The 13,262-nt window shown below is 40.0% G+C and overlaps 1 protein-coding gene across 1 annotated transcript; it reads left to right on the top strand.

Annotated features, from left to right (window-relative positions):
* The first annotated feature begins 287 nt into the window (after positions 1 to 287).
* tmem59l (transmembrane protein 59-like) lies at positions 288 to 12,217 on the top strand. The gene is made up of 8 exons (XM_079683635.1): positions 288 to 621; positions 1,911 to 2,016; positions 2,999 to 3,093; positions 3,385 to 3,537; positions 9,116 to 9,221; positions 9,914 to 10,028; positions 10,948 to 11,065; positions 11,549 to 12,217. The coding sequence occupies exons 1-8, from the start codon at positions 457 to 459 to the stop codon at positions 11,705 to 11,707; spliced, it is 1,017 nt and encodes a 338-aa protein (XP_079539761.1). The 5' UTR covers positions 288 to 456; the 3' UTR covers positions 11,708 to 12,217.
* The last annotated feature ends 1,045 nt before the right edge of the window (positions 12,218 to 13,262 follow it).

The following is a 13,262-nucleotide window of genomic DNA, read 5'->3' as shown; positions in this document are numbered from 1 at the left end:
TCTCTACATTAAACCTATAATTATCACATTGATTACGAACTGTCGATACTCCAACAAACACTCCATCTGTCAGCTGTGTGGGCATCTGCTCCTTTTCTACTATCTGACACATTTTATGAATGTCATCACTGCCACATTGTGCACTGCAGTGAACGCGGCGCTGCAGGTTGTGTGTGTGTGTGTGTGTGTGTGTGTGTGTGTGTGTGTGTGTGTGTGTGTGTGTGTGTGTGTGTGTGTGTGTGTGTGTGTGTGTGTGTGTGTGTGTGTGTTTGGGGGGCGTTGTGCGTGATGATGCGTGTGACGCCACGAGCAGAGGCAGATCCTTGGAGCAGACAAGCACCGGGCTGAGGCAGCAAAGCATCCGCACCAGCAGCGCCACAAAGGGAGTTCAGTGCTGGTTGTTGTACCTCTTCTTCTCTCCACTCCTCCTCCTCATCTTCCTCTCCAGGGTTACAGATGCTCCGGCTCGGCGGAAAGATGTGCGGCTTCTCCGCCCTGCTCTCGGTGCTCCTCGCCGGGATCGCTGCGGCGTCTTCGGATCTGTTTGACAACCAACTGGGCGACATCAATTACTGCAAAAAGCAATGCCAGCTCACCATCAAAAACAAAAGCCCAGCTAAAGTAAGTTATTCCTTCCTTCCTCTTGTACTGTCGGCTGTCTCTGCAGGAAGCGCATTACCAGCAGCGAGAGAGATGCATCCTTCTGTCCGACGATTCAGCGCCAGACATACTGACGAATAGGCTACAAAATATTCAGCATCGAAAAAAACGATGTTTACATCTTAAAATATAAAAGAAATGCGTTTATGTCCGTGCGTAATGACATGTTTTGGGTTTTTTCGCTGCATCCTCTTGGACGCGACGGCGCACAATTAGGCCGAAAGATGGTTGCAGCTCGTTTTCTTTCTGCACCTTACAGTGTCGTCCAAGAAGTGAACTGCACACAGTCAGCTGTACTTGGTTTAAACTGCGCCAAAAACTGATCATTCCTTTATCCGCTATTAAGATCAAGCAGGGCATTTATACTACAGGGTGGAGGAGGGTCAGTGAAACTGTTATGAAGCATGAAGCAATCCTTTATTCTCAGTATACACAGCATCTTAGGAGAGGCCGGACTAGACCCCATGCAGGACGGTACATAATGGCTGTGAATTTCACCAGGAGTTTCTGTGGTTAAGAGCATTGCCTAGATTTCCAGGGTCGGATGTTTTTCCTCCTACCTCCTCCTCCTCCTCCTCCTCCTCTTCCTCCTCCTCCTCCTCCTCCTCCTCCTCCTCCTCCTCCTCCTCCTCCTCCATCGCCGCCGCTGCCTTCAGGTGTGGTTCAGGCATCCTGCAGGGCAGAGCTGCAAGGCAGATCAGAGTGTACTGCTTTAAAGATTGTGATTAAAGAAGCATATTTCGATTTGAAAACCTACATACTGGGCAGTAGCTAAAGGAAGGTTGAATATGCAGAGCATCCAAACAATAAGGCACCGTTTTATGGTTGGAGATAAACACCCCTCTGTGAATAAACAGGCACACGCTGTGATGAAGATGACAAGCACAAGGCTGTAATAAATCCTTCATGGTCGCGGTCAGGGAATCTCTTTGTCTCGTCTGTCCCCAGAGAGGTCACCAGGGGGCGCTGTTTCCTTATCTAAAACCATAATTAATGCATTGTAAAAAGTACAATAATGTGCATTTTCCTAAATAACCATCTCATATTCCTGCACTTGTTTCCTACAACAGGCACATTGTGAACAGTTGTATCAACTGTTTGTGACAGGCTGCAATTTAAAAGCTGCAACGTGTCATTAGGAGATGCCATAACCCATCATGTTTTCTAACAAACCTATCTTGAGTTTATCCAAGAGTGCCAGAGACATCTCTAATTTTGCATCTCCCTCTCTGCTTTCTGTCCGCTGGTAGGACTCCATAATGAACGCCTGTCACCGCGGCTGTCGCCTCTACTCCATCTGCCAGTTCGTCAATGGCAACGCTGGCTTCAACACCAGCAGGGAGGAGTGTCAGGGAGGTGAGTCAGTGTCAGTCTGTTTGTCTATCAGTCTGTCTGTCTTCTTGTCTGTCTGCATGACATACTGAGCAGGGCCAGCGTCAAAAGTGTACGCTGCTCAATACTTAAATGTAAAAATGAATGGCAGCGGACTGAATCCACCTAAAATTAAATCTAAATATTTTTTTACTAAATAACTCCATTTAAAAACTGCAACAACATTATAGGGTTGACTGTTCATGCTTTCATAAAATAAAAAATCTTCAGTAATGTTGATATGATAACTTAGTGCTGGTAAAGATAAATAAAAACATTTGAACATCACTTCACTTTTCTGCAATCCGCCCTTTCAACCAGGAAAAAGTTAACAGTTATGGTATATTACAATGTCCAAAATGAGAGACAATATCTGGTCTTATATCACAATGTTGATATAATATCCATATATTGATTAAATATAGCCATGTGATTCACTTAAACATACGTTTGGTTTGTGCAACACACAGTTAAACGGTATATTCATGCTGTTTCTACTGAAATGGTTTCTTAAGACCTTGAACGAGTGAGTCCTTTTGACAAGGACTCGTTTGACCTCAAAATGAAAATGTTGCACTGTTTTCTAAAAGCTGGGTGTTTTTCTGGGTGTTTGAGGCTCCTTCGCTCGGTTTGAACCTCTATTGGAAATCAATGATGTGATTTGCCGTCCAGACAGCCAATGCCCCGTTGCTCCCTGTTTCAATCACGGCAACATGGAGCGATTCATCTCCACGGAGGCCAACAGATAAATCTCACTTGCATCTTTATCTTCCTTCCCATATATGAAGCCAGTACCTGATATTATTTTCCTTTTATCTTCTAGCAAACTCCCTGTAGTGCTCTATGCCAACTCTGCTTAGTGCCCTTTTTGGATGTTTGCACTTCTTCTTCTCTTACTTCTTTTACCATCATGCTTCTTATTTTCATGCTTCATAACAATCCCTTCACCCCCTGCCTCTCTCTCCAGCCTGTCAGGAGGCGTACGTGAAGCAGCTGGAGCAGGAGGCCTGCTGCACCGGGTGCGCCAGCCAACCCTCTGAACCTGAGCTCAAGAGGAGAAGGGTGAGAAACGCTGAACACTGTAACACTGCAAACGAGCAATGAGAGCCATCTGAGTGGTAAAATCACTAATATCACAAATGTGTGCAAACGGTACACACACAGTCAATACCGCCCGTAAAGAGTGTGTTTAGGATGTGTATTTTGTATAATTTCTTTCTTCTTTTATCTTTAATACTTTGTTATGCACACTTTAGGTAACATTAAGCTGTCTGTGGCTCTTTTCTGCTGTAGTAATGTAAATGTCCCCTCAGTGGGACTAATACAGGTATTCTGATTCTCTCTCCTCTGCAGCTCAGGGCCATGACTCTTCGCCCTAAGTCCCTCTCTGTGATGGAGGCCGTGTCCGGTTGGTGCAACGACATCGTCAGCTCCGCCCAGAGCTTCATCTCCTCCACCTGGACTTTCTACCTGCAGGCTGATGACGGCAAGGTTGTGGTTTTCCAGGTAAGACCTAAACTAAGTGTCTATCCAGAACAGGCCTTTGTATTGGAGGGCTCTAGGAGTATATATTTTTTCCTGTTTCACAGAAAGCATTCCTCGTTGACCTGTCTAGTTTATAGATAAATGGTTACAGTTAAGTTCTGCAAAATGGCCACGAAACGCACATATTCTGCCCTCTATTGCCAATTTATAAACCTGAGGGTGTTCTCAACTAAACCCAGGTCATACTCATTTTCAAAAGTTCAACTATTTTATTTGGTATTGATAACAAAATATATATATATATATAATTGCAGTGATCAGTAAGGGTTCCTGTGGCTGAACTGAAAAAGAAAGACAACGTCCACTTACATTGATCCATATATATCAAATCTCATCAGAGAACAATTGCAATAAACACACGCAATGCATAAAGTAACAATGTAATGTAACCACCATGTGGTTTGATTATGTTTCAACAATCATAACTTGTTCAACGTTTTTTATTCAATTGTATCTGTACTAAGTGCATATTGTGTCCTGCTTCGTCTTAATATCTATGCTGAGAACAGAGTTGGATATTGAAGTGCTTTGCTTTAAAAGACCCAGACAAATAAACACTCAAATCTCCATGAATCCCATGATGATAACTAAAAGGCTTTTTCGTACCATGTGTTTTTGACGGGAGGTTAAAAGCAAGCGCGTAAACCTTTATAGATTATTAGATGAGCTGCTTCCTGTTAACATAGTGAAATACATCCTCTAACCGTACGATGCTGCAGAGCTTGGGTCTCTGCCAGAACGACTCACAGCCCACTCTAGAGTTGGTGCATCTGTGAAGGTTGACTGAGTAAGGGCACACAGCGGGGTGGGGACAAGGTGGTTAGATTTCGAGAGCTGCAAACAGTTTTTCAGCACTTTAATTGTTTATAAATGTCCTTTTAAATTATGTCTCTCCCTTTAGCCCCATGCATATTTTATATCCGGCACGGCTTACTGTGGTGAATCCGCCTCAGGACAGAAACTCACTGCAAGATTTAGAAGAGTGGACTGCGCTAAAGGATTAACTTTAAGTTGTGACAAATAAATATTCCAACTTTTTCAAAGATTGAGTTGACCGATTCACTACTCATGATTACCCCCACAAAAGAGGTTATTTTTTGGCACTGTTGGCAAGACTTTTAGTTAGATAACTCTGTGTTTTATGGACGATTTCCGCTGATTAAGCACTTTCCTGCAGATCTGGATCCAGATGTACACCAGAAAAATCGTATTATTAGAAAAAGCAAATTTAGAGATTTTTGCAGCTGTGGCTACTCGATTGTTGGATTAATTGCTAAGATCAATGGCGTAAAGCACCTATACATTAAAGCTATAACAGGATTTGGTCTGTCTAACCACCAGACTACTCAACCATATCCTCCAAAAACGGGTCGGAAACCTGCTTCCCTGTCAGGGGTTTTCCCCATTTGTGACTTTGATCGCATTTTTAGCTACATAATTAAAGGGCTAAAAGGGTAATGACAGTATTTATGCACCGTAACCCATACAGAAGGGCTACTATGTATCATAGGAGTTTTTTTATATGCTTAAATTCACTATTAGGTATAAGAAACGATGGGCTCCGCCTCACATAGAGATGCAGCAGCCACAGAAAATCACCAACATTTCTTTTAAACGTGGTGATGGATGTTTGCTCTTTGTGGAAGTGACATGCCGGCTGAAGCGGAGAGAGAAGCCGGGCTCCACGGGGCTGTGGGAAGAATACCAGGCCTGTGTTTAGTGGTCAGCTGGCAGACCGCCACGGATTTGACAGATTGACTTTCCGAGTGTTGAAACAACAGAAAAAGTCCAGCTAAATTGAGGGACAGCAGAGGGGGGGAAGCAACCCAACGCTGTCTGTCATATAAATGATGTGTATGTCCATAAAGCGCCTTCTTTATAGTTCCATCTGTGCGCCCATGTGTGTGTTTGTGTAACCTCAAGTTGTGAGAATGACTGGTTGTGTGCATCATAAACAAACATTAGTGGCAGCAGTGTGTTCAGTTTGTGAAGCTGGAATAAGTCGCTTTTAGGTCACAGCTGGGGTTGTCCCCCAGTGATGGAAAAAAGTAAAGGAAACTTGTCATTTTGTGAAGCATTGGTAAAACACAGCCCTTTACCTCATTCAGTCATTCCCTTTTCAGCACCCTGGTGTTATTTTTGACAAATCAGACCTTGAAAGTGCGACAAAAGAGAGTTAATGAAAGACTTCCTAGTCTGACTGAGCTCCTGTTCTGTTAGGGAGCAAGCCTGCAGAACAAAGTGAACTCTGGGTGAGGCTGTAAACCTGACTAATGATGCTACACTGTAAAGGAAGTCAGTTCTCAGCGTAGTTTACACTAAGGGTGACATAAGCATGCACTTTACATACAGTATGCAAAGGACATTCAGGATTTATGGTGTTATGGTTCATCTTTGACCACCTTAGTTTCTATTGTTCTCAGATACGACCACCTTAGTTTCTATTGTTCTCAGGTACAATACCATTGGTTTCAAAGGGGCAACATCATTGTCTGAAAAGTCAATGAGAAAAGGACCCCATATCTCACTTGATTTTATTACTTCAGTAAACATTTTTGCTCATACGTTTATGGTCTCAGTCACTCGTTTCAAGTATTCTCCAGTCCAGCATAATGTTTATTTTGTAAATTATTGTCCCATTAAGAGTAAAATAAACAAAAAAAATGCTTTATGCTTTAAGGCGGGACAACGTTGTGATTGACAAGTCGCTGCCACAGCATTGTTCCGTGTTTGGTTCTAATAATAGATCATCTTGTCAAAATGTAGTCACTTCTGGCTAACAAAAATTGAAACAGCCGAAATAACAACGGTAGTCCTCAACCTCACATCACGGTGACTACTTCCCCTTCTTTTATAAAGTATTCAGTATGGTTCCCACTGAAGACAGGTATACTTATTCATTTTTTAAATAGGGCTAAACAGGTGGGAAGTATAGTTTTTACAACAACATCAGTCAAACATGAGTAAAAAGTGCATTTTTAAAAGTGGATAACAGCAATTACTTTATTTACATTTGGTGCAATACTGTGCGTTAACTGTTTGGCGGAAGGTATACGTTTTTGGGGATTCGCCCATGATAAGCTACAGAGCCCATGGTTTTCTAAATGAAGCAAGATCAGGATTTTCATACTCAATTCTTGTTATAAAGATCAAAACATTTATCAGTTGTTTTGTTCTAGATGCGTTGACAATAAGAGAAATACAGAATATAGCCGGACTTGTCTTTTAATCCTGAGGTTTTTGTTTCTCTAAACCATTTTTGTATAAGTGTTGTTTTATTATCATTTCAACATAAAGTATTTTCTGTCTCCTATTCCACCTTCCTCACCTCCAGAAAAATTAAAAGTGGTCTTAATTGTCGACATGGGAGAGCTGTAATCAAAGTTCATTTAGGGTCTCCTAATTAAGGGCCATCATTTTGACACCATTAGTCCAACTTGAAGTCCAATTAACTGGATATATTTCCCCCAAGGTTTTTTTATTTGATGATTCATTTGCTTAATGCACAGCTCGATGGGACCTCGGAGAGACGGTGTTTATAATTGTGATTAAGAGTTAGTCAAAGTTGTTTTGCATTAAACGTTGATATTCACTTCGCCCTCGCAAAGATTCTTTCAACAGATTGAAAGTCAACAAAATAAGAGAAGTGAGATTTAGTGAAACTCTATCTCCTTCCTTCCTTCCTGTATTCTTTTCTTTCTTAATTCCTCAAATCTTTCTTTCCAATCCACCTTCTTTCTTTTTTTCTTTCGTCCTTTCCTTATTTATTTCTTTAAATCTTTCTTTCCTTGTTTCCTTCTTTATTTCATGCTTTCTTTCTCTCTCCCTTTCTTCCTTTAAGCCGGAGCACCTTTTACATCCCCCCCTCTCTCTTATAATGCATGACAGATGCAGATCAGGCTCTGCTCGTTGTGATGGTTAGATCCCTTCAGTCTGCAGCCAATGAGAATCAGCCGCTCAAACCCTTCACACTGCTGCTGCATCTGGTTTCAATGCACTCTGTCAAAAAAACGTTGTTTGCTATGGGTAATAAACCCGGTTGTGTAACAGCTATTTCAACAGAGGAGGTTTAAAGGATTGAACGTGTTTTGGGGAACAAACCAACCAGTCATGTCTCTACGGCCGACTACAGTGTGTTGTTTTGTTTTTCTGAACCAGTGACTATAATCATTCAGGAGAAAGCACATCAATCATATCCTAAGTAATGTAATGAAAATGCAGATTTCATTTTTGCAGCGCAAGACACAGCAAGAGGTTTTGAAGTTTATTGATCCACTTACTGCAGAATCGATAAATACCGGGATCTTGACGCTACTTCAGTGGGATTTACTGTACTCCTGTGCGTGTGTGTGTGTGTGTGTGTGTGTGTGTGTGTGTGTGTGTGTGTGTGTGTGTGTGTGTGTGTGTGTGTGTGTGTGTGTGTGTGTGTGTGTGTGTGTGTGTGTGTGTGTGTGTGTGTGTGTGTGTTTGTGTGTGTGTGTGGCTGAGGCTAGCAATAGTATTGTTTGAGAACTACAGCTGCTCATATAGTGGAGGAAGGGTCAGCAGTGGGGAACCAAAATCCTCTTTTAATGAGTTCTCCAGGGGGGACCAGAAACACTGTGCACATAATGAAACTCACAACGGAACAAATACTGTCAGCAGGCTCTACGTTTCGGTTAAACAGTTGTTTTAAAAGCCAATTTTCAAACTGCCGTCCCAGTTCAAGGGTTTTACTTAAAGTAGTTTGGGTGTGCGAGAAAGAAACGACGAGGGACTTCCGGACATATTAAGCAGGCAACAATAAAAGATGATGATCATGAGTTCAAAGTCAGTTAGATTTAGTTATGCAACAAATGTAATTCTCATCCTTATCATTAATCATTTCACTAGTGTTCAGATTCATTCGGCATGTTGAACAAAGGAGTATAAATCCCTTTTAGCTGATGTTCAAAGCTTTCAACCAAAATGTATTTCAATAACTTGGCTGCCTCACAATCATCTTTTATGCTTCAAGATGAGAAACGTCTAACTTTGTTGCACTTAAGTATCAAGTTTTGATGTTAATAATCCTAATAGAAAATGAAAAGACTATACGATTGGTGTAACATTTAAATCAATACCACTACTGAATATCAGATGTTTTAAACTGTCATCAATGTCAATCTCTCAGTAAGAAAATACGGTTTTTTAAAAATGAATATGTTGTTAAATAAATAGTGTTGACCTTATTGGAAATAGGGTTTGCTCTATAATTACCATACAGACATGAAGAAAAACAATTCAAAATATTCATAAGTTTTTCTAAATGTCTCACTTTTCTTTTTTTCCTTAGTGTCTAGCTAATTTTGGAAGTGTAAAAGTATAACTTTGCCTCTCCTCTGGTCTTATAGTAAATAAGTTCAGTCCAGCTTTAGCAGCTATTCTTAGTAAGTGCTCCTCTTGTGGTCTGACCTCACAGAGTCAGACAGGCCATTTCCTGTCGATTGTGCTGTTGACTTACTTTGGTATAATTGCTGCCTTGATTGCTGAGTGTCTCTGTTGTTGTTTGCCTCCTCAGAGCCAGCCAGACATGGAGTACTCTCTGCCCGAGCTGCAGGCTCCTCGATCCAACGTGGCAGACAAGCCCTGGCCTCAGGTCCACTCCCACACCCAGAGACCCCACGGTGAGAGAATACACAGGGTGGGAGGGACAATAACAAATTAATCATTCTGTTACAGTTACTAGTTACCTATAGGAGATGTAATCAGTATCAACAAATAAAAGCAATCCTGATTATTTCCTGTTTTTAATTACCTCAATATCCTCAAAGACACTCAAACTACTATCCTACAGAATAGTACTGCTTACAAAGATTAAATAAAATCTACAAATTATGCACTTTTTTCGTTTTTTTGTAACATTGTAATCCTCCTAGGAATCCTATTTGTTAAAGAAAATGTAACATCTGGTTTTAGGGGTTTTCTGTTTCTGTCTTTTCATGTCATTGTGTATTTTGGTTTTGTCATTGCTATTACTGCAATGGTCTTTTTATGTTATTATTATCATTATTGTTTTGCCATCTTTTTTGTATTTCTTTTTTATATAGCACCTGCATTTGTATTTTCTCCTGTTATTGTGTTATGTGTGGGAAAACCCAATAAATAAAGTGTTAAAAGAAATACAAAAATAATGTAACACAAATCTGATTACTTCTTGTTTACGGTTTGTTTTTTTGTATCCTAATGAAGAAGTCCCGTTACATGTAATCGGTTTATACCCTAGCCTCTACGTACCCACATCACACTTGTATCCATATACAGCAGTATGTTGTTGCAAGATGTTTTTACAAATGTTTTATTATGAATTGTATTGCAGGTGTGAGGGGACATGGGGAGAGGGGAGCATCTAAAGCAGGAGGCAAAGTGAAGCACCCGATGCAGCACGCAGACGACCCCACAGCGGAGCACGACTTCCTGGGCTGCATGTCCAGGTGAGCTGGGTTACCCTGCGGAGGAATAAAGAACCAAGTTATGCTTTTTTCCCATAAAATATACTTCATACTATTATATATTATGTATTTATTTCGACAAGGACCATGCATACAAATACATTAATCTCAGAAAAGAAGATATGAATTATGCCAGATTATAGCTAATAGCTCATTTCCATCTGCAGTCCTCAGGCAGGTACATAACAATCAACAACACACTAAAAACATTGCCTAATCTCTATCACAAAAACAATTATGAAACATGATTTAAGTACAGGTCATTAAGATAATAGATAGTACAGTTCAAATAAAATATTATAATACAGTTCAAATTGAAAAACTCAGATTACAGTGTAATTAATGTTGGCATGACTGGTTGCTTAATATCAATTTGTTTGCACCACAAGACAAATGACAATTGATTGATTAAGAAACCAAAGTATCTTGGTCTGATTTCCAGTTTTTTGTCAGCAGGAAAATCATCTTTCCGATACTTAAAGTTTATTTTATTTTCATTATTGTACGATGTCATTTTTTAAATTAGTCTACTATTGCATTGTCTTGCGGTGGTTCTGTAACCTTGACAATAACAAATGTTGACATGATGGATTGCAGTTAGGTATTGCAGATTATATAACTCAATGTTTCAAAACTAAAGAGAGAATAAAGCAAACTCACAGCTGCATGTATGTGAGGTTATACACAACAAAACAACTAAAACATTTATATGCAGGGAAAAGTAATTTAAGTAATTTGAATTTGCAGTGCCAAAACTCCTATAAAGTGTGTTTTCAACAAGACAATTTACATTCGACCTGGTTTTATTTGTTAATGTTTAGTTCTCTCTGTATTTCTGTCCATCTTCAATCTCACCCCCTAACTCCTGTCTCTTTTCATGTCCTACTCTTTCGTTCTGCAGACGTTCAGGCCTTCCACGGTGGATTCTAGCGGCCTGTCTCTTCTTGTCCATCATGGTCATGCTGTGGCTCAGCTGTGCCAGCCTCGTCACCGCACCAGAGCAGCACATCAAGACGCAGGTACGCAGAGAAAAGTACATACTCGTGTACTTCTGAGGGAAGCAATGACTTCACTAGTTTAAAGTAGGCTCAACAAAGCCTACTTAAAGTCTCTTAACACTTCTCAGACTTTGTTGTGAGCAGTTTCTTTCTAATAAACATCTGCTCAGCTTATAGCATATTACCTTGAAGAATAAACTGTGCTTTAGGAAGGAGGCTCACCTTTGCTAGCTTATGTTACTCTCAATCTGAGGAGGATGCCGTTAATGTTTACATCTGGTGTTGTCTAAGCCTCTCGAGTAGATGCACAGTTCCTATGGGCCCTATTATGTATTTTGTGCCTCTTTTACATGCTTTTATTTTCAAAAAGTGCTTTATTTTGATCATAATAATCATACTTTGCACTCTAAATAGGAAAGTAAAAACACAGTGGTGTGAAGTGTTGTAGGTGAACTTGCTGCTTGTTTCTCACTCTTACAACTTCTTCATTGGTTGTCTTTTCAGCTTAGCATCAACGGAGATAAAGAGTTCCTGGATAACGCTCAGAAAGTCAACCCCTACTACCTGAGTCCTATGATCGCTGTGACCCTGAAACAATCTGAGGAGAGCCAGGAGGCGGGGCCGCTGCCGGTGAAAGTCGACCTCAACAAAACCTGCGTTTAGAAAAGGACCAATGGGAGAGCTGCTGTCTTGTTTTTGAGGGCAACCATATATAAAATCAGGAGTGAAACAAACGCATCACGGGACTCTAAACAGTCACCAGAGTTTTTAAAAACATATTTGTAAGAGCATGGCACCCTCCCGGCGTTTAAAATCATGATAATGAAACATCTTGCTCAGTCTTGTTGGACATTTTTATTTTCTTGTACAGCCCAGATTATTCCAAATCCATCCTCAGATTATCTTCAATGCTCAGCCGGCTCATTGCTTATTAATAAATCAGAGCTCTTGTCTCAGAAAAGTGAGGAATTAGTACAGTTTTCAAATAATTGTTCATGTCTACAGTAGACGAAGACAAACACTGGGATTTAGTTTAGAGTTCATTTTGCCTCGTTCTCGCAGAGAGTTTGGATTAGTTAATGGGTTGTCATCGAAATAGAAATGAGAAAAAAGAAAGAAAGATTGATAAAAAATGGACTAATTTCTTTGAGAGTGCTCCAGGAAATATTATAATAAATAAATGTTCTCCCTCACAACATAACTACATTTGCAGGTGAGCTCTGATCAAGTTCAGAGAAACAAAGCCATACTTACTATAAAAACTAAAACAGTGTCTTCTGATAATTTATCAAAACACTTCTAGGTGGGGGGGGGTTTACAATAACAGTACACATACTAATAATTTAACCTGGATTCAAAAATCTACGCTCTGTCTGAGAATGAGCAAAATAAACATTTAATTTATTTTTTAATCTATTTATTCAGAATCATCCACCTGAGTTTTCTGTTAAAAGTGTTTTTGAAGTGCCATGTACAGTTCATTATTCATAAAAATGTACCTGACCTGTAAGACACCTAGCTGGAGGAGGGGGATTGCACCTATTACTGTATTATTATTACTACTACTCTCATATTATCGCTCTTATATCACTTGGAGAGTTCTTAGCTGTTATATGTGCTTTCTAATAGCTGACTATTTTGTATGTCCTAGGAGCACACACTGAAGGACACCCTCTGTAACAATGTGTAATGCAAAGCTTTTAACATAGACCGTTGTTATTGACAGAGTCGCACAGTCTTAGAGAAGATTTTCTGTTTCCCTCTCAGTGCTTTTGATGTCCTGTAACGCTTTCATTTCATCGAGGCTATGGAGACAATAAACCGTGCATGCAAGTGACGCTTTGATAGTTTAGCTTAACCGCCCGCCATGCCAGTGTGGCACGACTCTACTGTAGACTTGTGATTTTATTGTGTTACCATTTACTGTAAACATTGATTAGAATGTGTAATCATGAATGACAATTTCAAGATTTACAGGAAGGACTCTTAATTTAAAAAGCCATTTAATCGATATCTGTGCTGGTTCAAACTGACAGTAGGATATACACTGAACAAAAATATAAACGCAACACTTTGGTTTTTGCTCCCATTTTTCATGAGATGAACTCAAAGATGTCAAACATTTTCTACTTACACAAAATAACCATTTCTCTCAAATATTGTTCACAAATCTGAAAAAATCTGTGATAGTGAGCACTTCTCCTTTGCCGAGATAATC

This window comes from Notothenia rossii, assembly GCF_949606895.1.
Source record: "Notothenia rossii genome assembly, chromosome: 1".
NCBI lineage: Eukaryota > Metazoa > Chordata > Actinopteri > Perciformes > Nototheniidae > Notothenia > Notothenia rossii.
This window is presented reverse-complemented; position numbering and strand designations above follow the sequence as displayed.

Excerpts from the sequence above, each read along its gene's own strand:
- tmem59l (XM_079683635.1), top strand. The coding sequence starts at position 457 with ATGCTCCGGCTCGGCGGAAAGATGTGCGGCTTCTCCGCCCTGCTCTCG. Across the intron at positions 3,538-9,115 it reads GCAAGGTTGTGGTTTTCCAG|AGCCAGCCAGACATGGAGTA; the intron begins GTAAGACCTAAA and ends TTGCCTCCTCAG. Across the intron at positions 11,066-11,548 it reads AGCAGCACATCAAGACGCAG|CTTAGCATCAACGGAGATAA; the intron begins GTACGCAGAGAA and ends TTGTCTTTTCAG.